Source organism: Monodon monoceros, unplaced genomic scaffold (genome assembly GCF_005190385.1).
Source record: "Monodon monoceros isolate NGI ecotype Baffin Bay Population unplaced genomic scaffold, NGI_Narwhal_1 Super_Scaffold_22, whole genome shotgun sequence".
In the NCBI taxonomy this organism is placed as follows: domain Eukaryota; kingdom Metazoa; phylum Chordata; class Mammalia; order Artiodactyla; family Monodontidae; genus Monodon; species Monodon monoceros.
The window spans coordinates 27,578,764-27,606,673 of record NW_021703779.1 but is presented as its reverse complement, the minus strand read 5'-3'; the positions used below and the strand labels follow the sequence as shown (position 1 = coordinate 27,606,673).

At 39.7% G+C, this 27,910-nt stretch overlaps 1 protein-coding gene across 4 annotated transcripts in view; it reads left to right on the top strand.

Annotated features, from left to right (window-relative positions):
* DMD (dystrophin) overlaps nucleotides 1–27,910 on the top strand; it is a 2,107,962-nt gene that overhangs the window by 2,015,768 nt on the left and 64,284 nt on the right. For 3 of the 4 annotated variants that reach the window (XM_029240034.1, XM_029240038.1, XM_029240035.1), the window contains 4 exons: nucleotides 19,032–19,198; nucleotides 21,473–21,584; nucleotides 22,977–23,113; nucleotides 23,828–23,866. In XM_029240034.1, coding sequence (XP_029095867.1) covers nucleotides 19,032–19,198; nucleotides 21,473–21,584; nucleotides 22,977–23,113; nucleotides 23,828–23,866 — 455 coding nt within the window. Of the gene's footprint in view, nucleotides 1–19,031; nucleotides 19,199–21,472; nucleotides 21,585–22,976; nucleotides 23,118–23,827; nucleotides 23,867–27,910 lie in introns of those variants that run through there. The other variant, XM_029240037.1, reaches the window with a different exon arrangement.

Genomic DNA, 27,910 nt, shown 5'->3' with positions numbered 1-27,910 from the left:
TAATGAAAAAAACCTTTTTTTTTTTGAGAGCCATGCTTTTAGTTGGAAGTGTATTCTGGACTCCCTTTGATCAGTTCACCATTAATTCTAACCCAAACTGATACTTACCCACAAAGCTCAGAGAAACAAGGAAATATGAGTTCAACATTTACCATTTTCTTTTTTCCCATGTTTGCCACTGGCTTGTAAATTGGATTTTTTTTTAAAAATCTGTCTTTCTACGAAGATTATTTAAGATGAAGGGAAGTGCAAAACTTCTTCCTGGGACACCCTTATCTGTTTATCCAGGGTGTCTTGATACACTAACAGCTAAAGGGATTTTTTTTTTGTTTGCTTTGGGTTTTGGGGGAGGGCATTTGAAAAAATAGTAAAAAAAAAAAAAAAATTCTAAGTAGCTTTTTTTTTTTTTTTTTTTTTTTGCGGTACGCGTGCCTCTCACTGTTGTGGCCTCTCCCGTTGCGGAGCACTCCGGACGCGCAGGCTCAGCGGCCATGGCTCACGGGCCCAGCCGCTCCGCGGCATGTGGGATCTTCCCAGATCGGGGCACGAACCCGTGTCCCCTGCATTGGCAGGCGGACTCTCAACCACTGCGCCACCAGGGAAGCCCTAGCTTTTTTTTTTTTTTTAGCTACATTAAAAAAATACTGTACAGTCTGTTCCAGTGTTCACTTCTCTGAGTTTAGACATATAGTTTTGTCACCACCACTACAATCAAGACAGAACATTTGCATCACCCCTAACATTCCCTCTTGTTTTGTTGTCATCCTGCCTGCTCCCAGTCTCTGTGTTCTGTTCCTATACTTTTGCCTCTTCCTGAACTGGATTTTAAATGATTGTAGGAGGCAGCAGTGGAAGAGTTAATGTGCTGTCTTGTACTTGAGCATAATTTGTCCTGATACCTACTTGAGAAAAGATATTCCATGATATCTACAGGCAGATTATATGTGCTCTACCATGTATCTGTGAAAGTTTTCTGTTAAATAAGAACTCTCTAGCATAAATGAATAACATTGAGTATACTTACAGGTTTGCATAGATTTAAAAATTGTGCTTCTGTTCCCTGGAGCCATGGTGTTAATTGGTTTATTAGTCAGGTGGAGTGGAAAGCCTGAGGTCAGGACAGTTGTCCTTGAACATGTAAATGAAGAGCGGATAATCACTGTGTGTTACTGTTTGGGCTTATTTTATCTTTAATGGGTGATTCAGAGTCCTCATTAATATTTAGAGCAGTGACTGCTGGCCTCCAACCTGCTCATTATCTTCAGAACTTTAAATAAAATACTTGATTTCTACCCAAGACAGCAGTTATGGGAAGCCTTTTACTTCTTCTTGTCTCATGAACACAGCTGTTGACCTCTCAATCCTTATTTCAAACAAGAAAAATTTCTGGTAACGTTGGGCTTCTTAAACTTGTATTTATGGCTGAAAATTCACAGTCGGGTATCTGGGGAAAGCACATCTCGGCCGAGTATATGAGGGGACACATTAGAGCAATGAAGCTAAGAACAGGGAGGACATCAGTTTGGTGTTAGGTTTGTGTTTTGCGAGAAACCTAGTCCTGAAGAGTTTTTCACATTTTATACCATTGGTTATTAATGCATTTCCCCCTCCCCTTTCACAGTTATCACAGTTCCTTACACTCTTGCCTTCCTTGCCCTCCCCCCAGGAAGGGGGGTGCTTGGTGAGAAACAATGGTTTCCAACCAGTGTTTTATTTTGAAAAAATTTCAAGTATAAAGAAGAGTTGAAAGGATAGTATGATCAACACCTGTATGTCTCGTACATCTGTCCAACCCCTGGTTAGCGTTTTGCCCCATTTACATTTCACTTTTCCCATGTAATGTGTGCATTTGAATCCACACACACAGACACATCTTTCTCCTTTACCATTTAAAGGTAAAAGGCCATCATACCATAAAACATAAACCCCTGAACATTTCACCATATATCTTGTTTCAAAAAGCCTTTCTCCTGCATAACTGCAATACTGTTGCCACACACAAATTTAACATTAAGTCAGTAATACCATCTAGCATGCAGTCCACATTGAAATGTCCCCATGGCTTTGGAATGTTCCTTATTTCTGGTAGTTTTCTTCCAGGATCCAGTCAAGGTCTCTGTCTTTCATTGGCTTGTCATGCCTCTGTACTTTCACTTAATCTGAACAGTCTCCCAGCATTTTTTGGTTTTTTCATTCATGATATTGACATTTTTGAAGAGTCCAAGCAGCTTTCTTAAGAATGCCTCATATTCTGGATTTTTCTGGTTGTTTCTTTGGATTAGATTCAGGTTGAATTTTTTTGTTTTGGCAAGAGGACGATAGAGGCGCTGCTGTATCTTTCCCACTACATCACAGCTGGAGGGACAAAATGACACTTGGTTCTTATCAGTAATGCTAAGAATGGTAAGGTGGTGTCAGATATTTCCATTGTAAAAGTGTCCTTTTCCCTTTGTAAATTAGAGAGTCATTTTTGTGATATTTTGAGCACTTGTGATCATTCTGTTCCTCAACAGCCTTTCACCCTATGGTTTTAGCCTCCATTGATGATCCTTTTCTAATTCAGTGCTTACATTAGTGGTCGCCTAATAGTGGTTTTCTCATTCTGCCATTTTTTCTGCACGTATTAGCTGGTTTTCTTCTGTAACAGAGCTCCCACTTTTCCCCTCTCTTTTTCTGAGTATCACCATGGACATCCAGGGTGATTTTCCGTGTAGAGAGAATGGGACTTCTCCTGACTGAGCTGCCTTTGGATACTATTTTTGCCATGACGTTGCTTAAAACGCCAGTGCATGGAATTAACTGTCCTTTCCCCCCGTAACAATGTAAGCATGTGTCTGATAAATACATTTCCATATCAGCCAACTCTTTTGTGGGACCAAGTCATATAACGTGAGTCATGTGCTAATGAGGATTGAGAAACTCATAGGCTTTTCTGTTTCTTTTTTCCCTTTTGCTACCTCAATTTATGTTAACCTGCGCCTGTCAGTCCACGTAGCTCATATATGTCATAGCATCTAACGGTAGGAGGAAGGACACGTAATGTCAAAAAGGAGGAGGAAAGGAGACGATCAGAAGAGATAAGAGTATGCATTTACCTCAGTGCTTATTGAATATTCAATTGTATCTTCATGTAGCTCTCAGTAGACCAGCACAGAATTCAGTTCAAGATTGGTACCTGGGCATTGTCTCAGGTAGGCCATATTTAGATATCAGAGCCTCTCGTACTCTTGGCCAAGTTAAAGATTCAAAAGATTTTGGAGATCAGCCTTGTATGTTCCCATCGGAAATCACTTTTGTCCACCCTTCTTTACAAACTCCTTTAGGCATACATATTTTAGTCTTAAATAATAGATGATCTTGAGCTGTTTTCCTCTTTGAGCCTTTTCTCATCTGTAACATCAAGTGAAACATTATCTCAAGAGTTACTTATCCCCAGGTTTCTTTGATTTTATATGCTAAGTGTTGTAAATGGAGACGGCAGAAAGGGATATGGATTACTGTATATACTTTAAAGCTTGGTCATTATCAGCCAAGTCTTACCTGATCTTCTGGGTAACAATTCTTGTAACAGAGATACAAGATACAGAAAACAGTCTTATATGTATAGTGTGGCCTTTCACGTGAGACCACCTGTTCTCTGAATAGAAGTAGCATAGACTAAGAACAAGATGTGAAAAACATTGTGTGGAGACTCATATAAATGATCCCTGGTGCCCCTACACTATAGTTTCCTCAACAACTCAAAGGTAAGACACAAGGATCTTATGTCTAAGATGATCAAAATGCCACCTTCCTTCTGTTTTATTTGTTACATGCAGGTTTCGTATAGTTTTATAGCAGATTTTTTATCACTCATTTGATTTTCATAAAAATTGGGATCGTTTGGAAGAAGAGTCATTAATATTCTTTACAACTTTTTCTTGTTCCTCCTTTTATGTTCGTTGCTAGTGTAGACTTCTCTCTTACGTAAAATATTCCACTGATGCCCTTGGTAGATGTAGTGGTTGTTAAAGAAATCGTAATAACAGCTCAGGGAAGTCAGGAACTGCCTGTCCTATACGGTCCGACCCTGGCTAACCATTCTCTTTGTAGTTCTAAATCTTTGTGTACAGACTGTAATTCACAAAACAGTTTTGATCAATTTGAATTCAGCAGATCTTTCCAAACACTAGGGCTTTTTACAATCAGGGCCAGAAAAGTTGGGTTGTCAGCTATTAATGCTATAACCTATTAACAGTGGCAGCGATATTGAAAGGGTTATTTGGATTTATGAAGGGAACATTTTACTAGTGAAAACAGCAGATGAAAATGGCCAGGAAGGAGAGATTAACCTTTTTAAAAAATCTGTGGTTTGTCCCCAGTATTTCCCATAAATTTCTGTCAATAAGAATGTTTGGAAATTCTATTCATGCATATGAATGCATGCAATATTTCTAAATTTACTTACTATTTTTCTTTGAAATGGGCAGGAACTCTACTAAAGAAATGAAAACATACACTCACACATGTACACACACACACACACACACACACACACACGCGCGCACACACACAGACTCTTGTACTAGCTGACTGCCTTAACCTTGCTTTGGTTAATGATTTGCCATGAATAAATAAATTTCTGTTATTTGTCATGAAATTCACTGCATAGAGCTTCTATTTGAAAAGCAACCTGATTTCAAATCAGGGTCTACGATTTTAGCGTGTTCCCTTGTTACTTCCAGTTTGGGCTTTTTAAATTTATCAGTCCTTTCTCTTTCCTCTCTCCACAATACGTAAGTATATTTTTAGCTTACAATTTTAAAAATTGAGGTATAATTGACATATAACATGGTATAAGTTTAATGTACAACCTTAAAAATTTTTAATTGAGGTATAATTGACATATAAGATTTTATAGTTTAATGTACAACGTGTTGATTTGACACTTACAATGCAATATGAGTACCACCCTAGTGTTAGCTAACACCTCTCCCACGTCACAGAATTACCGTCTCTCTTTTGTGGTGAGAACAATTGAGATCGAGTCTCTTAGCAACTTTGAAGTTTATAATACAGTGTTGTTGACTAAAATCACTGTGCTGTACATGAGATCTCCAGGACTTATTTATCTACTAGCTGTAAGTGGATAATCTCCCCAGTTCCCCTACCCTCAGCCTCTAATAACCACCATTCTACTCTGCTTTGGGGAGTTCAGCTTTTTAGATTCCACATATAAGTGATACCATACATATCTGTCTTTCTCTGTCTGAGTTATCTCACTTAGCATAACACCCTCAAGGTCCTTCTTTATTGTCAAAAATGGCAAGATTTCCTGCTTTCTCATGGCTGAACGAATGATAGTCTACTGTGCATATGCACACCACATCTTTTTTTATCCATTCATCCATTGACAGACACTTAGGTTGTTTCCAAGTCTTGGCTATTGTGAATAATGCTGCAGTGAACATGGGAGTACAGATAGCTCTTCAATATCCTGTTTTCGTTTCCTTTGGATATATACCTAGAAGTGTAGTTGCTGGATCTCATGGTAGATCTATTTTTAATTTTTTGAGGAACCTCCATAATGTTTTCCATGATGGCTAAACCAATTTACATTCCCACCAACAGTGCACAAGGGTTCCCTTTTCTCCAGCCTCACCAGTGCTCATCTCTTGTCTTCTTGATGATAACCATTCTAACAGGTGTGAAACGACATCGCATTTCTCTGTCCACAACGTGTTAACCAATGAAGCCCTTCTCTACCAGTCAGTAATTGAACAGGCCTACCGTAGCTTCTCGGCTTCTGTGTTGTAGAGGATAGCTGCCTGCCTGTTAGGTGCCCTGTAGCATTTAGTTAATCAGAGTGGACCCATGTGGGCTTCTTAGTTTTGACACATGAACCATGGCCATGTACGGCGTTAACGTTCGGGCAAGGTTTCTCAACCTTGGCACTACTGACACTTTGGCCTGGAAGATTCTTTGTTGTAGGGGGCTGTTCTGTGCGTTGTTGGATGTTTAGCAGGATCCTGACCTGTCTCTGTACCCCAGTTGTGACAACCAAAAACGTCTCTAGACATTGTCAGATGTCCTGTGAGGCACAGAATTGTCTCTGACCTCGAGCATGGCTGCCTGCCTGTGAGGTTCCCTTCAGGCCCCCAGTATAAATTTTGCATCTTCCTACATTTTAAGCCAGATCGTTCTAAATATACCCTCCAAATCCAGAAATAGACTATGGATTAGCCTTTTGCGTGTGATACTGTAACAGACAAACCAACAGAGGCCAGTTACTTTAAAAACTATTTAAAAGTAAATTGGGCATTTGAGAACGTGCTTATTTTGTCTTCTGTTCCTTAGACAACCCTTATGAGCTTTTTTCTTTTTTTTTTTCTCTTCAGGATGAGTAGGCAGTATTTTTTTTATTCTAACCTCATTCCGATACTACAATCCTTCCTTTTAATTATCGTGATCACAGTTTAATTCCCACCCATCGTTCAGTTCAGCAAACCTTCATGGAAGGTGTAGAAACATAGTTCCTGTCTTTAAATAACCTGCAACCTAGGAGAGAAACGAAGGAGGTTTAGACAAGTATTGTTTCCAGAGCAAAACGTGGTTCCTTTTTATCATCTGAGAACTACTGGGTACAGTCTCTTACACAGTGTTTACTTTTCTCTATACTAAGTTTTTTCAGTTTATTAAGGATTGACATGGTTTTTCAAAAGCCTGACAATTGCGATGCCAGTTACCGTCTCTTAAAAATATGTTGTATGTGTTTTTAGCAGTTGGGGTGTGGGGCTTGCTGAGAAACCTTGCCATTGCATTTCTTCTGTGGCCATGAACTGATACTGTTAGCCTGAGAGAAAAGTAAATATTCAGGTTGACACCCTGGTAGCCATTCAGAGCCTGGCCCTTGAGTTCCTAAGGGTTTATGGAAGGCACAACGGGAAAGAAACCCAAAAGTTATTCTGAACCCTGGCAAATCCCGTAACTCCCAACTTGCCACGTAATGTCCTTTGAAATTATTATATTGGTAATTACATCCCTTGGCTAGAAATTCCAGATACTGGGATTCTGGGATTCCTTTAACTGTCTGGGTTTTTTTTGGTTTTTTAAAATATTTATTTTTTTTACTTTGGCTGTGCCGGGTCTTAGTTGCGGCACGCGGGCTCTTCATTGCATCATGCCGGCTCTTAGTTGCAGCATGCGGGATCTTTAGTTGCGTCATGTGGGGTTCTTAGTTGCAGCACGCGGACTCTTAGTTGCGGCATGCATGCAGGATTCAGTTCCCTGACTGGGGATCGAACCCGGGCCCCCTGCATTGGGAACGTGGAGTCTTACTCACTGGACCACCAGAGAAGTTCCCCCTTTAACTGTCTTTGTATGTTGTTAAGATGACATCTGTATAAAGCCGCCCTGCCATATGCTGTAAGGCGGCAGCAGTAATTACAGTGGATTCCTTCCCTAGCCTCCATGCTGTGGGTAGTTGCTGACAGGAGAGGACCAAGAGAGAAGGAGTGGAGATGCAAGATACTTGCGTACTGTGGCTGTCACAGTGGAAGGAGCTGTGATATCCTTGCTTTGTGTGTGCACGCCATAAAAGAGAAAAGAGGAGGCATTGCCCAAAACAAACAAACAAACAACAAAACAAAACAAAACCCAGGGCTAAATGGCCCGTTCTAAGAGTTTTTGCTTAGATGGTTTGAAACTGGCATTTAGGGGCGGGGGCAAGGGCAAGGGCAAGGTCATCCTTGATAGCAAGAGAAGCTATCTGAGACCTATATGTAGGTCAGCAGATAATGGTACCTACTAGGATGATCTCAATCCATTGCCACCATACCTGTCTTTTGACCTCAGCAACTCCCTGTCATTCCAAACTGACCTATTTATTTTTTTCTAGAATGATCAAAATGTAATTTTAGCTGGGTTTTACTTCCAGTTGTTTTAGCTCTTTAGAGACGCTTGCCTGATTTTTAATTCTTCCCTTCTTTATCGCCGGACAAAAGGAGAGGGGATATAACACTAGGATACAGAATGGTTTGTAGTAAACATGAAAGATCGAAACAGAATGAGAATGTGAATCCCCATATCTTGTCTTCAGTGCTGTCGGTTGGCATAGCCGAGTGGTTTTAAAAGAGCCAAAATGATGGACCTTGCGTCTTTGGAGGTGGGAAGAACCTTGAGAATTTCCAGCCTTTAAGCACAGGAGAATCTATGGTATTCTGAAAGAGGAGAACATTCTCTAGCTTCCCTTGGTAATTCACACTAGTGCTTTAACCACTTTCATTATCAGGAGATGCTTCCGTATGAGTTACAGCCTAAATTCTTCTTGTTCTGTCCTCAGTGGAGAAATCGAACAGCCGGTCACAGGCCTCTATGGCAGAGCCGTTCACATAATTGAAAACTGTTATTAAATCGCCCCTTCAGCCACTCTGTCTTGCACAGCCTCGTGTTTTTTGGGTGTTTTTTAATGACTAAATCATCCCAATTCCCTTAAACTGTTCTCATAGGTCTTTCAAACCCTTTAATTATCGCTCTGCCTTTCTGCCAAGCCTTCCCTAAGTTCTGGGTCAACTATAGCCACCAGAACTAGACACCATTTTCTAAGAAGGCTTTGAACAGTACTTAGGGTAATGTGATCATTTCTTCACACTATACTTGCTATGCCTTTATTATACATCACAGACATGGTCTTTTTTTTTCCCCCCTTTATTTTGGACACCTACATTTGTTGCTGACTCATGGTCAGATTTTTTTCTGTCTTCCGGAATGAATAGAAGCTTTCTGTTAATATTATGCTTTCTGTATTAAGCCTGAATTCTTTCTTTGTAGCATGTCTTTGAATCTATCATTAAACAAACTGTCATTTAAACCTAAGTCAGGGAAATAGATGTAGGTCCAGATTAGGCAACAATAAACCCCGTGTTTTAAATTGGAATGAATTAGCAATGCTTTTCAGTTTGCTGTCTTTCGTTGATGGTTTTTGTCCTAGCTCGGAAGGGTTATTTTGATAAATTTAGTTTCTAGACCAGTGGAGCGAGAGATTGTTATAGGACATATTGTAGCCGAAACTTGCCGTTGTTTTGACACAGCCTCTCATTGTATCTTTGTTTACAAGATGGAGAAACACATTCAGTAGAGACTAAATAATAATATAACTGGAAAGAGTCACAGTCCAACAACCAGAGAGGGCTGGATTCTGGATTTGTGTTGACCAAAGGTGCAGTCTGTAGAGTGCGGCCCATGTGTGACCTTGGCCTGTTTGATATTCACTAGTGACTTTTTGGTGAAGACAGAACACATATTTTAAAATGTAAAACTTACACAGAGTTGGGAAGAATGGCTAATTCATTGGCTGTAAGAGTCAGGATTCTTAAAGATATAGATGAGATTATACAGTGGGCTAAAACTAACAGGAAAGTCCTTGACAGAAGTGGAAGGAAACAAATCCCAAATGAACAAGTACAAAATGGAGGAATCACTGAAAACAGCCAACTGCATTTCTTATCATGCCCAAGTGTACACTAGTACCTTCTGTTCACAAGCCTTATAACTTAAAACAAGTGATAAATGTCCTGGCATCACTGAATAATTAGTGTGGGAAACTCTGAGGTCAAATAAGGTTTCATGTGTTTCTTCACTGACAACCATCTCAGCTTTTAGTATGTTAACGTGCATTAAGAATTTTAAGGGACAGATATAATGTGCAATGTGTCCTTAATTAATCTGACCTTCTCTTCATGAAACATTTTCCTGGATCACTGCTCTGCTGGACACACTGGGAAACACTGACCCAGAGATTTTAGTTGAGTAGAAACCCTGTGTGAGCCGATAGTACAGAACAAAAGAAAGTCATCCAGTTATACTGTCCAGAGAAATGGAGGTACCATTCACAGCAGATCATACTTGGAAAATAGTTTTCTAAAGGACAATGGCAAGCCAAGCCATGTCATATGAGGAAGAAATAAAAGGAATAGGGATGAAGAAGCATGGACAGACATGACAGCTCTGGTAAAATATTTAAAGGGATTTGTGAAGGCTGAGAACTTCTGGGTTTCTGGTCAAACATATAGTAATAATGACGATAACAACAGCAGACACTGACATGGCTATTGTTACGTGCCAGACACTGTTCCAGGTGCCTTTCATTTAAAGCTTAAAGCAACCCTACGAGGTAGGTGCTATTGATAGTTCCATTTCATGGCAGAGGAAAATTAATACACAGAAAGATAAAGTTATTTACCCAAGGTAACACAGTCAGTGGCAAAGCTGGGACTTGAACGCTTGTGGTTGGACTCTGGAGCCTCTGCTCCTATTGGCTATGCTGGTGGATTTCAGCTCAGTGTGATGAAGCACTTTTGACAGGGGTACCTGTACACAAACGTTCAGGGTCATCCATTTGCTCCCTCACACGGGTGGTATTTATATCGCGGCTATAAGAACACACTGACATTGGATAAGTTTGAACTCGGTGACTGCTGAAAGTCTTACAGCTCTGTGGTGCCATTCCAAAAGTATGAATTCACTTCCATGGTCCCTTTTATCTTCAGATTCTATAATTCTGTTTTAATTTTTAAGAAAATGTGCACAAAGTACCTCTGTGATGGCACTCTACACAGAGAGAAGTACTCAACAAAAGCTTTTCATCAGTAGCTTGAGTTGACACCATTTTGCAGCTAGGAAATTCAAGGTTAAACAGCTCATTACAATGGTGTTAAATTTATAATCAGGGGTAACGAGTGGAGTACTACTGAAGTAGTGTTACAAGCCAAATGACCTGTCGGTCCAGATCCTACTATTCGGTTGGCCAAAGAGTTCATTTGCGCTTTTTGTCTGAAGTGTGAATAGATTCCTTATTAGCAAAGCACATTCCAAGAGAAGCAACGTGGGTTTGCCATTCACATACTCGTTACTTGTATGATACTAAATATCCCATCACGTATTCAGTGTAAATTGGTCTCAGAATAGGTAGTGCCCTTTGGTTGGCTCTTGGCAAAAGCAAATGAAAATTGTCTCTGGAGAAGGCACTTTCATTCTAGGGCTCAAAGTATCTCCAGGAAATATTTTTAAGGTTATTATAGTTCGTAGTAAAGAGAATTAAGCCCACAAGAAACTACAGTGAGTGAGAACCAGCAGAAATAACAGACCCCTGAAGCAGACCCGCAATAATTTCATATCTTGGAATCATTAGAAAGAGAGGATTTTTTTAAAACTATGTATATACTCTGTCAAAAAAATAAGAAACAACATTGAAAAATATCTTTAGGGAACCACAGACTATAGAAGTGATCTCCCCCGGGCAGCTGACGTGAACCTGGTCTCCTCAGGACCCTCTGGGGCTTTGGCTTCTGGAACACATGGGGTTGAGTCCATGCTGACAGCCCAGGGGCTTCAGGACAACACGGGGTTGAGTCCATGCTAATGGGAGCCAAGTCTCCTCAGGACTTGCTGGGGCTTTGGCTTTGGGACATTGTGGGGTCCAGTTCACGCTGGCAGGAGCCCCTTCTCCTCAAGACTTGCCAGGAGGTGGTGTGGCTGAAGGAAAAGGTAATCCACAGGACCCAAGACATGGTACCTACTAATATACTCTTCCCACAGTGCCTCTTAATACCGTGTGGACTACTACAAGGGAAATAAGTATCACAACTTTGGCTGAACTTGGTCTGGCCGTATGGCTGACAGGGTCTTGGTGCTCTGGCCAGGTGTCAGGCCTGTGCCTCTGAGGTGGGGGAGCTGAGTTCAGGACATTGGTCCACCAGAGACCTCCTGGCTCCATGTAATATCAAACGGCGAAAATCTCCCAGAGATCTCCATCTCAATGCTAAGACCCAGCTCCACTCAACGACCAGCAAGCTACAGTGCTGGACACCCCATGCCAGACAACTAGCAAGACAGAAACAACCCCACCCATTAGCAGATAGGCTGCCTAAAATCATAATAAGGTCACGGGCACCCCAAAACACACCACGGGGCGCGGTCCTGCCCACCAGAAAGACAAGATCCAGCCTCATCCACCAGAACACAGGCACCAGTCCCCTCCACCAGGAAGCCTACACAAGCCACTGAACCAACCTTAGCCACTGGGGGCAGACACCAAAAACAAAAGGAACTACGAACCTGCAACCTGTGAAAAGGAGACCCCAAACACAGTAAGTTAAGCAAAATGAGAAGACAGAGATATACACAGCAGATGAAGGAGCAAGACCTAACAAATGAAGAGGAAATAGGCAGTCTACCTGAAAAAGAATTCAGAGTAATGAGAGGAAGGATGACCCAAAATCTTGGAAATAGAATGGAGAAAATACAAGAAACCTTTAACAAGGACCTAGAAGAACGAAAGAGCAAACAAACAATGATGAACAACGCAATACATGAAATTAAAAATTCTCTAGAAGGAATCAATAGCAGAATAACTGAGGCAGAAGAACGGATAAGTGACCTGGAAGATAAAATAGTGGAAATAACTACCGCAGAGCAGAATAAAGAAAAAAGAATGAAAAGAATTGAGGACAGTCTTAGAGACCACGGGGACAACGTTAAATGCACCAACATTCGAATTATAGGGGTCCCAGAAGAAGAAGAGAAAAAGAAAGGGACTGAGAAAATGTTTGAAGAGTTTATAGTTGAAAACTTCCCCAATATGGGAAAAGAAATAGTCAATCAAGTCCAGTAAGCACAGAGTCCCATAGGGGATAAATCCAAGGAGAAACACGCCAAGACACATATTAAACAAACTATCAAAAATTAAATGCAAAGAAAAAATATTAAAAGCAGCGAGAGAAAAGCAACAAATAACGTACGTGGGAATCCCGATAAGGTTAACAGCTGATCTTTCAACAGAAACTCTGCAAGCCAGAAGGGAGTGGCAAGACATGTTTAAAGTGATGAAAGGGAAAAAGCTACAACCAGGATTAGTCTACCTGGCAAGGATCCCATTCAGATTCGACGGAGAAATTGAAACCTTTACAGACAAGCAAAAGCTAAGAGAATTCCGCACCACCAAACCAGCTATACAACAAACACTAAAGGAACTTCTCTAGGCAGGAAACACAAGAGAAGGAAACGACCTACAATAACAAACCCCAAACAATTAAGAAAATGGTAATAGGAAGAACGTACATATCGATAATTACCTTAAATGTAAATGCTCCAACCAAAAGACATAGACTGGCTGAATGGATACAAAAACAAGACCCATATACATGCTGTCTACACGAGACCCACGTCAGACTTAGGGACACATACAGACTGAAAGTGAGGGGATGGAAAAGATATTCCATGCAAATGGAAACCAGAAGAAAGCTGGAGTAGCAATTCTCACATCAGACAAAATAGACTTTAAAATGAAGACTATTACAAGACACAAAGAAGGACACTACACAATGATCAAGGGATCAATCCAAGAAGAAGATACAACAACTGTAAATATTTATGCATCCAACATAGGAGCACCTCAATACATAAGGCAAATGTTAACAGCCATAAAAGGGGCAATCGACAGTAATGCAATCATAGTAGGGGACTTTAACACCCCACTTTCACCCATGGACAGATCATCCAAAATGAAAATAAATAAGGAAACACAAGCTTTAAATGATACATTAAACAAGATGGACTTAATTGATATTTATAGGACATCCCATCCAAAAACAACAGAATACACATTCTTCTCAAGTGCTCATGAAACATTCTCCAGGACAGATCATATCTTGGGTCACAAATGAAGCCTTGGTAAATTTAAGAAAATTGAAATCGTATCACGCATCTTTTCCAACTAGAATGCTGTGAGACTAGATATCAATTACAGGAAAAAATCTGTAGAAACTACAAAAACATGGAGGCTAAACAATACACTACTAAATAAGCAAGAGATGACTGAAGAAATCAAAGAGGAAATCAAAAAATACCTAGAAACAAATGACAATGAAAACACGACAACCCAAAACCTATGGGATGCAGCAAAAGCAGTTCTAAGAGGAAAGTTTGTAGCAATACATTCCTACCTCAAGAAACAAGAAACATCTCAAATAAACAATCTAACCAGGGCTTCCCTGGTGGCACAGTGGTTGAGATTCTGCCTGCCGATGCAGGGGACACGGTTTTGTGCCCCGGTCCGGGAAGATCTCACGTGCCGGGGAGCAGCTGGGCCCGTGAGCCACGGCCCTGAGCCTGCGCGTCCGGAACCTGTGCTCCGCAACGGGAGAGGCCACAACAGTGAGAGACCCGCGTACCACTGAAAAAACAATCTGACCTTACACCTAAAGCAGTTACAGAAAGGAGAACCAAAAAACCCCAGAGTTAACAGAAGGAAATAAATCATAAAGATCAGATCAGAAATAAATGAAAAAGAAATGAAGGGAACAGTAGCAAAGATCAATAAAACTAAAAGCTGGTTCTTTGAGAAGATAAACAAAATGGATAAACCATTTTGCCAGACTCATCAAAAAAAAGAGAAGACTCAAATCAATAGAATTAGAAATGAAAAAGAAGCAACAACTGACACTGCAGAAATACAAAGGATCATCAGAGATTACTACAAGCAACTCTATGCCAATAAAATGGACAACCTGGAAGAAATGGACAAATTCTTAGCAAAGCACAACATTCCGAGACTGAACCAGGAAGAAATAGAAAATATAAACAGACCAGTCACAAGCACTGAAATTGAGACTGTGATTAAAAATCTTCCAACGAACAAAAGTCCAAGACCAGATGGCTTCACCGGCGAATTCTATCAAACATTTAGAGAAGAGCTAACACCTATCCTTCTCAAGCTCTTACAAAATATAGCAGAGGAGGGAACACTCCTGAACTCATTCTATGAGGCCACTATCACACTGATACCAAAACCAGACAAAGATGTCACAAAGAAAGAAAACTACAGGCCAGTATCACTGATGAACATAGATGCAAAAATCCTCAACAAAATACTAGCAGCCTGAATCCAACAGCACATTAAAAGGATCATACACCATGATCCAATGGGGTTTATCCCAGTAATGCAAGGATTCTTCAGTATACACAAATCAGTCTATCTGATACACCATATTAACAAATTGAAGGAGAAAAACCATATGGTCATCTCAGTAGATGCAGAAAAACTTTCGACAAAATCCAGCACCCATTTATCATAAAAACCCTCCAGAAAGTAGGCACAGAGGGAACTTGCCTCAACATAATAAAGGCCATATATGACAAACCCACAGCCAGCATTATTCTCAATGGTGAAAAACTGAAACCATTTCCTCTGAGGTCAGGAACAAGACAAAGATGTGCACTCTCACCACTCTTATTCAACATAGCTTTGGAAGTCCTGGCTACGGCATTCAGAGAAGAAAAAGAAATAAAAGGAATCCAAATCAGAAAAGAAGAAGTAAAGCTGTCACTGTTTGCAGATGACATGATACTATACATAGAGAATCCTAAAGATGCTACCAGAAAACTACTAGTGCTAATCAATTAATTTGGTAAAGTAACAGCATACAAAATTAATGCACTAATGATGAAAAATCTGAAACAGAAATTAAGGAAACACTCCCAGTTACCTTTGCAACAAAAAGAATAAGATACCTAGGAATAAACCTACCTGAGGAGACAAAAGACCTGTATGCTGAAAACCATAAGACACTGATGAAAGAAATTAAAGATGATACAAACAGATGGAGAGATATACCATGTTCTTGGATTGCAAGAGTCAACATTGTGGAAATGACTCTACTACCTAAAGCAATCTACAGATTCAGTGCAATCCCTGTCAAACTACCATATGGCATTTTTCACAGAACTAGAACAAAAAATTTCACAATTTGTATGGAAACACAAAAGACCGCGGATAGCCAAAGCAATCTTTAGAACGAAAAACGGAGTTGGAGGAATCAGGCTCCTGGACTTCAGACTATACTACAAAGCTACAGTAATCAAGACACTATGGTACTGGCACAAAAACAGAAATATAGATCAATGGAACAGGGTAGAAAGCCCAGAGGTAAACCCATGCAGATATGGTCACCTTATTTTTGATAAAGGAGGCAAGACTATACAATGGAGAAAAGACAGCCTCTTCAATAAGTGGTGCTGGGAAACCTGGACAGCTACATGTAAAAGAATGAAATTAGAACACTTCCTAACACCATACCCCAAAATAAACTCAAATTGGATTAAAGACCTAAATATAAGGCCAGACACTATCAAACTCTTAGAGGAAAACATAGGCAGAACACTCTATGACATACATCACAGCAAGATCCTTTGTGACCCACCTCCTAGAGAAATGGAAATAAAAACAAAGATAAACAAATGGGACCTAACGAAACGTAAAAGCTTTTGCACAGCAAAGAAAGCATAAACAAGAAGAAAAGGCAACCCTCAGAATGGGAGAAAATATTTGTGAATGAAGCAACTGACAAAGGATTAATCTCCAAAATTTATAAGCAGCTCGTGCAGCTCAATAACAAAAAAACAAACAACCCAATCCAAAAATGGGCAGAAGACCTAAATAGACATTTCTCCAAAGAAGACATACAGACTGCCAACAAACACATGAAAGGATGCTCAACATCACTAATCATTAGAGAAATGCGAATCAAAACTACATTGAGGTATCACCTCACACCGGTCAGAATGGCCATCATCAGAAAATCTACAAACAATAAATGCTGGAGAGGGTGTGGAGAAAAGGGAACACTCTTGCACTGTTGGTGGGAATGTAAATTGATACAGCCACTACGGCGAACAGTATGGAGGTTCCTTAAAAAACTAAAAATAGAACTACCATACGACCCAGCCATCCCACTACTGGGCATATACCCTGAGAAAACCATAATTCAAGAAGAGTCATGTACCAAAATGTTCATTGCAGCTCTATTTCCAATAGCCAGAAGATGGAAACAACCTAAGTGTCCATCATCGGATGAATGGATAAAGAAGATGTGGCACATATATTCAATGGAATATTACTCAGCCATAAAAAGAAACGAAATTGAGTTATTTGTAGTGAGGTAGATGGACCTAGAGTCTGTCATACAGAGTGAAGTCAGAAAGAGAAAAACAAATATCGCATGCTAACACATATATATGGAATCAAAAAAGAATGGTTCTGAAGAACCTAGGGGCAGGACAGGAATAAAGACACAGATGTAGAGAATGGAGTTGAGGACACAGGGAGGGGGAAGGGTAAGCTGGGACGAAGTGAAAGAGTGGCATGGACATATATACACTACCAAACGTAAAATAGATAGCTAGTGGGAAGCAGCCGCATAGCACAGGGAGATCAGCTCGGTGCGCTGTGACCGCCTAGAGGGGTGGGATAGGGAGGGTGGGACGGAGGGAGATGCAAGAGGGAGGGGATATGGGGATATATGTATACGTATAGCTGATTCACTTTGTTATACAGCAAAACTAACACACCATTGTAAAGCAATTATACTCCAATAAAGATGTTAAAAAAATGACCAAATACAACTTATAGATACTAAAAAGTACAATAATCAAAATTTCAAACTTCATGTATGGGCTTACAGTAGACTGGATGCTGCTAAGGAGAGAGAACTAGATACCCAGGCAGTAGGGCAGAAGGAAGTGTTGGGAATGAAGCACAGAAAGACCGAAAATAGAGGAAAACTAAGGAGAGCCTGTTCAGAGAAATGGAGGTTAGATTGAGAAAGTCTGCCATTTACCTAATAGGTTTCTGTAAGCAGAGGAGAGAGGGAATGGAGAAGAGGCAGTATTTGTTGAGATCATGACTGAGAAGCTTCCAGAGCTGACTAAAGAGTCTAACCCACAGTTTCATGAAGCCCCATGAATCCTAAAAAGTATCAATAAAATCCTAGAAGTACAGTACAAGAGAGGAAAAGGACAGATGACCTTCAAGGAACCAACAGCCTCACAGCTGACTTATCAACAGTTAGCAGCAGAGAAAGTGAGATAAAGGTGGAATGATATTTCAGTGTGCTGAAACAAAATCAAAACAAACAAAACAAAACACAACAACGAAAACAAAAAAACCCTTTCAATCTAAAAATCTATACCCAGTGAGGATAGCAATCAAGAATGTGCATAGAAAAAGAGACTTTCAGGCAAACAGAATCTGAGAGATTAGCCATCAACAGACACTTAACAAAAGGAAATACTGAAGGATACACTTCGGCAGAACTGATCCCAGATGGGAGATTTGAGATGAAGGACGCAATGAGAAACAAACTCCCCGAAAGTGGTCAATCTAACAGTATAAAAACACGAAACACGGTCTTGCAGGGTTAAAAACAACATATAATTAAAATGTTGACTGTGGTAACATACCAATCAAGTGATGGATAAGTAATATTTTGAATTTTCTAAAATCATTGTACTCGCTGGGAAGAATGGTATTTATTTAACTTAGACTCCCAAAGAGAGAACTAGAGACAGACAGACAGACAGAAAAGCAGCAGGCCACCATGAAAACAGCACTAGACCAGGAGGTTTGGATGCTAATATCAGCTCTGCTGCCAGGGAGTTAGTTGTCTGGCCTTTGAAAAAGCCACTTCGCTCATCTACATCTCAGCTGTCTTGTCTGTAAAATGAAGCTTTGGGACCAGATGAATTGTAAAGCCTCTTCATTGTGATTCTATGAAACACTGAGAGACAGATTCACTAGAAAAAAAGGGAGCGATAGTTCCTTGAGTTGTTTTTTTTTTTTCTTTTTCTCCTTTGAAATTTTATCAACAAATGCTTGCATTTTACTTCTGGCTAACTTCTGTGTATCTGTTCCAAAACTGGAGCTAAATATAGTCTCTCCCAGGTGTGTATTTTGCTTTACTTTTTCCGTTTGTTTGTTTTGCTTTGCTTTCTTGTCATCTAGTAGCCAAACAGGGTAATGGCAGTTTCCCAAAGCTTTAGGGGTAGGTGACTTGTGTAGATGCTGGGGGGACATTTGCGGAAACAGCCTGTGAAGAGTTGGCCTCACTGTGCCACTATTGATCTTTCTCTCTTTCTTTAACGCGTTACCTGAGCTGACATTTGCCTCCTTTACTTTCTTACCTTCTCTCCTTGCATTCTTCGGCCTCCTGTCTTTGCAGGCTAATAATAAGCCTGAGATTGAAGCGGCCCTCTTCCTAGACTGGATGAGACTGGAACCCCAGTCCATGGTATGGCTGCCCGTCCTGCATAGAGTGGCTGCTGCGGAGACCGCGAAGCATCAGGCCAAGTGTAACATCTGCAAGGAGTGTCCAATCATCGGCTTCAGGTATGAGGAACGCCCCCAAATGTCATTTTATTTGATCATTTCTCACCTTTTGATGACTTGATCTTTTATCTCCTCTACCAAGTTGCTGTTAGTTTGGTCCTCTGCACAGTGGGAGAGGAGGTGATCAGGCTGGAGCATTGATCACTCCTGTCACTCCCCTGATCACTGGGTTGTCTTAGTGGATCTACCTCATTAGGCAGGCGTCTTTCTCCGCCTTCACTCTTCAGCTCTGCAGAGCCATGTTCTTGGTCGATCGGGACTGACTGCCTGTCTCCACCAAGATATTTGTCCATCAAGTATATACAGATTAACTGTACCTCCTCTTTCCTCGAACCAAAACATTTTGGTCATCTCTTTCTTTTTTTCCATGGTCTTTTCTGTTTATAGAAACTCTCCAAGAATCAGTTATAAAACTAAGGGATGATTCTATTTTGGGAGACCTGTCATGGCAGCTGACTCTCTTAATCACTTTGCACCACTGTTCTTGCCCTAAGGTAACAAGAATTGTTTCGAGCACCCTAGAACGTACTTCTTTATCTGTGAATCTGATTGCGCTCTTTTCATAGTATCCTAATGAACTTCTGAGGGAATGAATATAAAGTGTGCAAGTAAATGAAAGATTCACAAAGCAGCTAAAAAAAGAAAACGTTCCTTATAAATTGAAAAGTGAAAGTGGTAGGAAACATGGCAGGTTATTATTCTGATATTCTTGAAATGTCCCAGAAAACGATTGATTGGCTCTTAAATCTTCAGTCTCGTTGACCTGTTTGGGGAGACAGGATTATTTTTAAATGAATTAATGTTATTGAACAATAATCCCAAATCCAGATTCTGAAATGATGATGTATTTAAACATCTGGATCAACATCCATCAAGGTTTCCATAGCAACGAATAAGCCGTCAAGTTGTAAACTAGCTGTATCATCTATGGCTGTTCAGAATCCACTTATCAGCTAAGTAGACCCTCATTTCTGGTATATGCTTAGACTTGTTTCATTACTTTGTTTCCTAATAACTGCTTTGTACCATTTGTGTGCTTTTCATTCACTGTGCTCCCTTACCGTTGCTGTTTGTCCTACCATACTTCACGCTGTTTACAAAGAGGTTTTGCAGAAACCTTCAGAGGTTTCTAAAGCCTAGATAGACAACACTGAGTAGGCAGTGCTTGCACAGGACACCTGTTTTCCTTCCTGGTTTTGGCAGGTAAGAGTGATGCTGGGGGCTGGGGGGCGGGGGGTGGGGCTCCACTGCATTTCTTACCTATCTTTTCTTAGCTTCCTTCGCTGGTAAGATTTGTATACTGGGGGAAGTTTTATAAAATGAAAAAGGAGAATGCTTTGGAGGATCAAAGAGAGCATTTTCACATTCACTTCTTTTGCCCTTATGAAAGTAGATTATTTTAGGAATGAGCACTTCTCTTTGCTCCTTTCCCCCACTCTCAGAAGACGGTTGGGATCTAAAAACAGTAGCTTCTTTTCCCACATTCCCATATGTGACATAAGGAATATGTTTATTTTAATTGGCTAAGATTCTTATCTGAGAAAGCACAAGCCAGGGAGGGTATGAAATGAAGAATACAGTATTCTGAGAATGGGGGGGGGGGGGGAAATGTACCATGTAGTACTTACATCTTACCCAAAATGTGTCTTTTCTTGGGGCTTCCATTATCATGTGGAGGTAATGTGATGAGGGATTTCTGAAGAGAGACAGATAAAAGAGATGATCCAAGTAACAATCTGAATATGAGTCATCTCCGTCAATCAGAAAATGTAGTTAAAGCAAGATTTGCTTTAATTGAGAGTTCTTGTTTAATTTTCTTTTGTCTTGTGAAATGCTTTATCATTTTTTTTTAAAATAATTCCCTCAGAAAACTTTTGTGCCTTTTTGATGGGCACGGGAGCCCGCAATGCATCAATCTATCCTTTCTGGAAGTTCTTTCAAATTCTAGTATCTGGTCTTCAAAAGCCTGGAAGTTCACCACTATCTTCCTGCTTAATCTGAAAGAGTTCCTAGTGGAGTTTAAATAAGAGCTGAGTTTTTCTCCCCTCCTTCCGAATGTTTGTAGGGTAATCTTTCTGCCAAAATATTTTGATACTGTAGGAGAAGCACCAGAGAAATCTGGAAGTAGGAGGTTAATCACTTACCTTGTGGGATTAATGAACCCTGCATTCTGTTTCCAGAATTAAGACAGTGTGGAAGGAGGTTTATTAAAGGGTGTTCTTCGGGAATTTGATTTGAAGAAATACATATATGTTTGTCTTTGTTCTTTACCAGGTACAGGAGTCTAAAGCACTTTAATTATGACATCTGCCAAAGTTGCTTTTTTTCTGGTCGCGTTGCAAAAGGCCACAAAATGCACTACCCCATGGTGGAATATTGCACTCCGGTAAGTTAGATTCCTCCCTGACGTGACTTAGTTCACCTGGAAGAAGTTTCAGTTCTGTACAGTCTTACAGATCATGTGTCACGCTGTGATTTGTAAGTTCCCCAGATGTTGCCCAGCTAAAGTGGCTCCAAATTGTAGACTCCGGGATTTACCTTATCCCTAGTGCGATGCCTGGCACACGTGGACTGTCGTAGACACTCAACACACATTGTTGGGTGAATCAATAGGTTTTTCTTCTGTTTTCGTGGGTTGTAGGGAAGACGTTTTCACGTTTATTTTGCACGTCCCTAGCGGCTGTGTGCAGAGGTGTTGCGGCCATGGGGCACGTTGGGTGTGGGGTGGGGTAATATAGGTTCCTTAAAATTCGCAGTCCACCACTTAAATTAACGTTGCTCACACTTACCAACTAAATGCTAGGTGTTTACCTTTTAAACTGCTCTGTGTGAGATAGGTATTCTTTTTATCCCCTTTTTATAGTTGAGGACTCTTGAGATCCTAAGGTTAAAAAAGCTTGCCCAAGGTTCTATAATTAAGAGCTGGAGTCGTCTCCTAAGAAGTTGTTTTGGGAAAATGCTCAGTGGCCAACAGGACTTTGAAAAATCACTGGTGAAATGGAAAGGGCCTGGACTTGGTGGACAGACCTGGGTGTAAATCTTTTATTCCTTAAACACTAGCTGCTTGCTATTCAAAGTGTGGTCTGTGGACCAGCCGCACTGGCATCACCTGGAAGCTCATTAGGAATGCAGAACCTCAGGGCCCACCTTGGACTTTGTAAATCAAAGCCTGCATTTTAGCAAGGTCTGCTGGTGGTATCCAACACATCAAAGTTTGAGAAGCTCTGCTTTAGAGCTTTTCTCTCTTCCGTCTTCGGAGTGATTCTCCCAGTTATTTCATTGTCTTCCTCATTTTGCTTCCTTTTGCAAAGGTACTCATTGATGGAGAATGTACCATGCTGTGAATAGAATGGTATTTAGTGGGTGAAACACTAGAGCAATGTGGACAAAATCGTTTTAAAACTACTGTAAAGTGTGGCAAAACGGAAGGTCAACTTTCTGACCTCCAGACTTCTATAAATTACCATTTGTTGGGTAGCCCAGTAGTTGGTATACTTCATTTATTCATCATCACAACTTACTGAGGTGTTACTGCCCCGATTTTATAGGTGATTGGAGCCTTGGATAGGTAAATAACTCACCCACGTTAACCCCACTAGTAAATGGCAGGTCTGGTTTCAAAACCGTGTTTTCATGTGATTCCAAAGCCTTTGCTCTCAACTCCTACTGCTCTTAATTATAATAAAACAAGTGCTCCGAGGCAGAACACTGGAATTGTGCTTTCTCTCGAGATTACACCCCTTTCCCAAGTCTGATGTCAGCATGATTTCCCTTTCAGACTACATCGGGAGAAGATGTTCGAGACTTTGCCAAGGTACTGAAAAACAAATTTCGAACCAAAAGGTATTTTGCGAAGCATCCCCGAATGGGCTACCTGCCAGTGCAGACGGTCTTAGAGGGGGACAACATGGAAACGTGAGTAGTGGCCAAAGCAAACCAGCCTCTCGGTTGACGTATCTCTGAGCTCCTCTCAGCTGAATACCTTCCTTCACTCCCAAATGCAAACAGTCTCTCCTATTTCTTTCTTTAGATTTACTGTATCTAAAAAGAGAAAAGCAAGCTGATGTTCAGTTGCCATTTTCCACGTCAATTGTCCCATGACAATGACCTTTTCCAAAAGTTAAACTTTATCTCACAGGGAGTAAACCACCACGTTCCGGCTCCTAATTACCTCACGAGGCTTGCAAGAAATATGGGACTGTTTACAAATGAGTGATTCCAAGATTTCATTTTGATTTTCCTCCCTTACAAATCAGTAGGCGTGTGTCTTTTTGTATCCGATTGTGTGGTCGTATCTAGTCACTTTTTTCTCCTTGAAAAAAAATATAGTCACGGGAAATTTCTTCACAGTAAGTAGTTATGATTCTCTAGATCAAAATGATGATGTCTTCACCTCTTTTGAACCTTCTCTTCTTTTTTCCATAACTCTGATGGCAATCGCACAACTGGTTTTCTTTTAATTCACTTTTCACCTTTGTCTGGCCGTTGCTTTCCATGGTTCATACTTAATTGCACTTCATTTATTTTGACCTTTCAGTAATTTGTGTGTGTGTGTGTGTGTGTGTGTGTGTGTGTGTGTGGCTGAGTTTGCCTGTGTCTCTCTTCACCACCTCATTTTTTGTTTTGCAGTCCTGTTACTCTGATCAACTTCTGGCCGGTAGATTCTGCGTGAGTACTTCCACTGAAGGGTGCTGCTACCACCAACACATTGGCTTGCTTGATTTTTTAAAATTTTTGTTCTGTTTGTTTTGTTGAAAGACGTTTTAAGTTCCCTTCCTTCATTTCAAAAAATTTTCCCTTGATAAGACTTTGAGGGTGCCATCCACCACAGATCAGGAGAATCAGTGAGGTTTTCAGGTCCCCACTTGGTCAACTGTAAACCAGCAGAAATCCTGGCCTGGAGTTCGAATTAACATCAAAGGAATTGTTGCGCTGTTAGCTATATTCCTGGGAGACACGCTTATGTATTCTTTCATTACACGCGGGGAAGGGCCTCCTGATTACATAATGACATTCTGTAGCCATATTTCTAGAGATTTAATGCTTTAGGACCTTCAAAAGGATGATGGTTTACTCTTTAGGGCCTGTTATAAGTGGACTACTTAAAAGCAAAATTTGTTTCATGGTATGATGTTGAGTATGGTTGAATAGTTTCAATTAGACACGTGGACTTTTTATCAGGTAATGCCACGCTATTGGACCAGTGTTTGCATACATGAGTTTCTCAATTTTGACCTAAACTCACTTTGCTCTCTTCTCCAAGCTAAATACCCAGCTCTTAAACACACATTTACACTGGAAGGAAAGTGTACTGTAGTCTTTGTTATTATTATTGGTGTGTATTATTAATACTACTAATACTAGATGTCGACAGTTAATTGATTTATCTCAGAGTTTATAATGTCATCAGAAAACTCCTTTTAGAGTCTCCGTGATTTAAATATCAGCAAACCAAGTGTGCATTGTCTTAAAGTTATATTGTGTGGGGTTTTCATAACAAAATTTTGGTATTTCAAAGTGTACTTTATTAAACTATTTATTTAAAGTCAGACAGCTCTATTATATATAAGAAGGTAATGACCAATTTGGAAGACGGGCTTATATAAGAATTCAGTTTATTTTTATTGGGTCTTTTCTATTCCACCATGTAATTTAATTTAAAGTAGGTCTTTTTTTTAAAAAAAAATCCTGTAGTGATAAATGCAAAGTATTAATTGAAGTTGATTTTAAGTCTTTTATGGCCTAAAGGAAGTATAACACTTTCCTTTCTTTTGTAAAGCTGCATTATTGTGCCCTTTAATTTTGAGATATGGTAGCTATACCCGATTTCTTTAATCATCACGCTTAAACAACTTGGGGGGTTATTTAGATTCAGTTATGTTCCTTGCTATTGGTACTTATTTTCCCTATTCCAGGTAGTCTATTTGTTTATAGAAGGTAAAGCCTTTCATAAATTAAAACAAAAAAAGTTTAATTGGTATCCTGAAATTCTCAGCTTGATTGGATCCTGATAAGCAAATAGAACTTATTCCAACACAAAGTAAATCTAACCAACTGACCAACCCAAAAGAAAAATATGCTAAAGGTTAATGTTTTAAAACACACAGAGGTAGCACAACATAATAAAGAGTAACTAACTAGAGGAAGAAGGTTACTGTATACACAAGCTAATGAGAAGAATTCGTGACAGTTTAATATAACTTATTTTAAGTAGAGGGTGTTTGTCTCTCTTAAATTTTGAAGAACTTTAAAATTAATAACATGGTTTTAAAAAATATCTTCTCTAACAACTGAAACCTAGCCCCACTTAGCCTTTTTATAAAAAAATATGCTAGATTATTCAGAAATAGTGGGAAATTCTAACTTTGAGGAAGAAAACAACCCCAGCAGGCTAAAGTCCCTGTAATACCAATAATTTTATTAAAGTCTTTACTCATGGGATGGTAAATAATTTATAAAATGAATTGTAAAGCTGTTCTATTCACGCAGAAGAGCCAGGTCCTAAGGCGTTTTATTTTGCGAGAACTCTATCCAATGTTAACAAATCCTGTGACGATGACAGCATTTACTCCATTCAGTATGGATCACAGAATTTGAAAGTTTACTGAGATACAGATCTTTTGTTTTTTCCTTAGAAAAAAACCCTTATTTGCCTGCATTTGTCATTTTATTTGAAAGTAAACCTAGCATAAACCTTCTATATTGTTTGTCCACAAATGAGACAGTCGAACAATATTCTTTGAGCTATTCTGCTTTGAAAACTTATTAATGGAGTTGTCACAAAAGAGAAAAGGGTGGTGGGTGGGATGGAATTGGCCATTAGCAGTAATGGGAAGAGTAGGAATAATCCTTTTGGGGGTATATCATTTTGTATTTAGGAAGTGAGAAGGGAGAACAGTATTCTCACCTTCTCTCGGAAAAGCATTTTAGAAGACTTTGCATTTAGTTTTGTTTCTGGACTACGTAGTTTTGTACTTTTACTAATTCTTGATTTTTAAATGAATCTTCTCTGACCAGTATTCCCTTTTGGCTCATTTTCTCATTAATAAGTACCTCCGTTAGCGTATATCCATATTTTTTAGATTGCTTGGTTATTACGAGTTCTTGAGCTTATGCATGCTGTCTTAGGTGCTGTGTACATTCATAAGAAAAATAACGTGGAAGTATCCCCAAGGCTAAGAATTAAAGCTCTGCATAAGATTTTCTGTTTAAGATTTTATTCAAGTATTTTGCATTCACATGCCTAGCTTTCTCGGTGTAGTTATGCTCCAAGGTCTCATGTGTTCTTCTCTACACTACCAAGGTAGCAACTGTTACAAGGGGAAACACTAATGTATTTTCCTCGATGGTGGGCTTTTAGCTTATAAGAAGTATGCAATCGAAAGACTGGTCTGTTCCAGAAGATAGGGCTTACAAACTAAGGAATCCAGGTACTCAGTTATCTTGACCTGCAGTGAATATTTCAAAACAAACGTTAGCATTTTTTCTAATAATGGGCTGTTCCAGGGTTCTAAGAAATTAGCAGATTACCTCCAAAACTAGAATGAAGATTCACCTGGAAGTCTTTGGATCTGCCTCGTAAATTGGGTAGTCATCCTTTTGTTTCCTCATGACAGTTTAAGCATCTTCGTAATGCATTCCAAATTTGATTATGGTGACACTTGACCTAGACAACTTTGGTTTCATAAATGAGACATTTATCTCTCAGGCAAGACTTCAGTTCCCTGGTTATTTGCTGTAGTGCGCTGTAATCAATCTCATGATTGTGTGTCTTCCTTAAGAAGTATAGATTTCTAGCACATTTCCTATGTAAGCCTAGGTCACCACACGTTTTTCTTTCTTTCTTCTTCTTCTTTTTTTTAATGTAAGAAAAAACAGACATATTCTTCTTAGTGTCCTGACCAAGTCCTTGAATGCCGCTTAGACATTGGACTAAACTAATCCTTACTGAATAGGTTTCTGTTGACTTTTTGATTCATGCCTTTACCTAAGGGCTTTCTGTGTCAGGAGAGAAATGGAAGCGACCTTTTGTCCTATTCCAGTTAAAACAAAAAAGCCCGAGCCCAAACTGGTTTTCAGAACAGATGGATTTTTTCCTAAGGTTAATCTAAAAGATACTATAAAAACTTCAAGGATAATTAAGAGATCAGATATGAAAAGGTGAAAACATGTCAACCCTACCAAAATTCTCGTCTGTGAAGCCAAAAAAAAGTAGGTTTTTATACCCCCAAAGTAAATAGACTATACCTGCTAATCCTCCTCTCTTGTTTCCCCCTCTGTATATAAGCACACAGTATCCCTAATAAGAAATATTTCCGATATTGACGTCCTATTGAAGTTAGTCATTCTTTTTAAAACATCACATTATAATTTAGGGCCATTGAATTTTGCTTTATGAAGTAGTAATATAGTCCCGCTGCTAAACTGGTAGATGTATTCCTTCTTTACAAAATTGCACAAACCAAGACATCTTGATACGTGGAATCTTAAGTAGTCACGGATTGGTGTGGCCTCTTTGGAACTGATATCGTTAACTGCAAATTTACTAGGCAAATGTACAGTTTCCGTTCAATAAGAAGGCAGCTAATAAATGGCACAGGTGTAAACTGTTTAAAATTTTAAACCACATACTGCTAACACAATTTCAGAACTCTAGGATATGAGACGTTACAAGACAGGAGGACAAAATGTCACGTAGAGATTGTCTCCCCC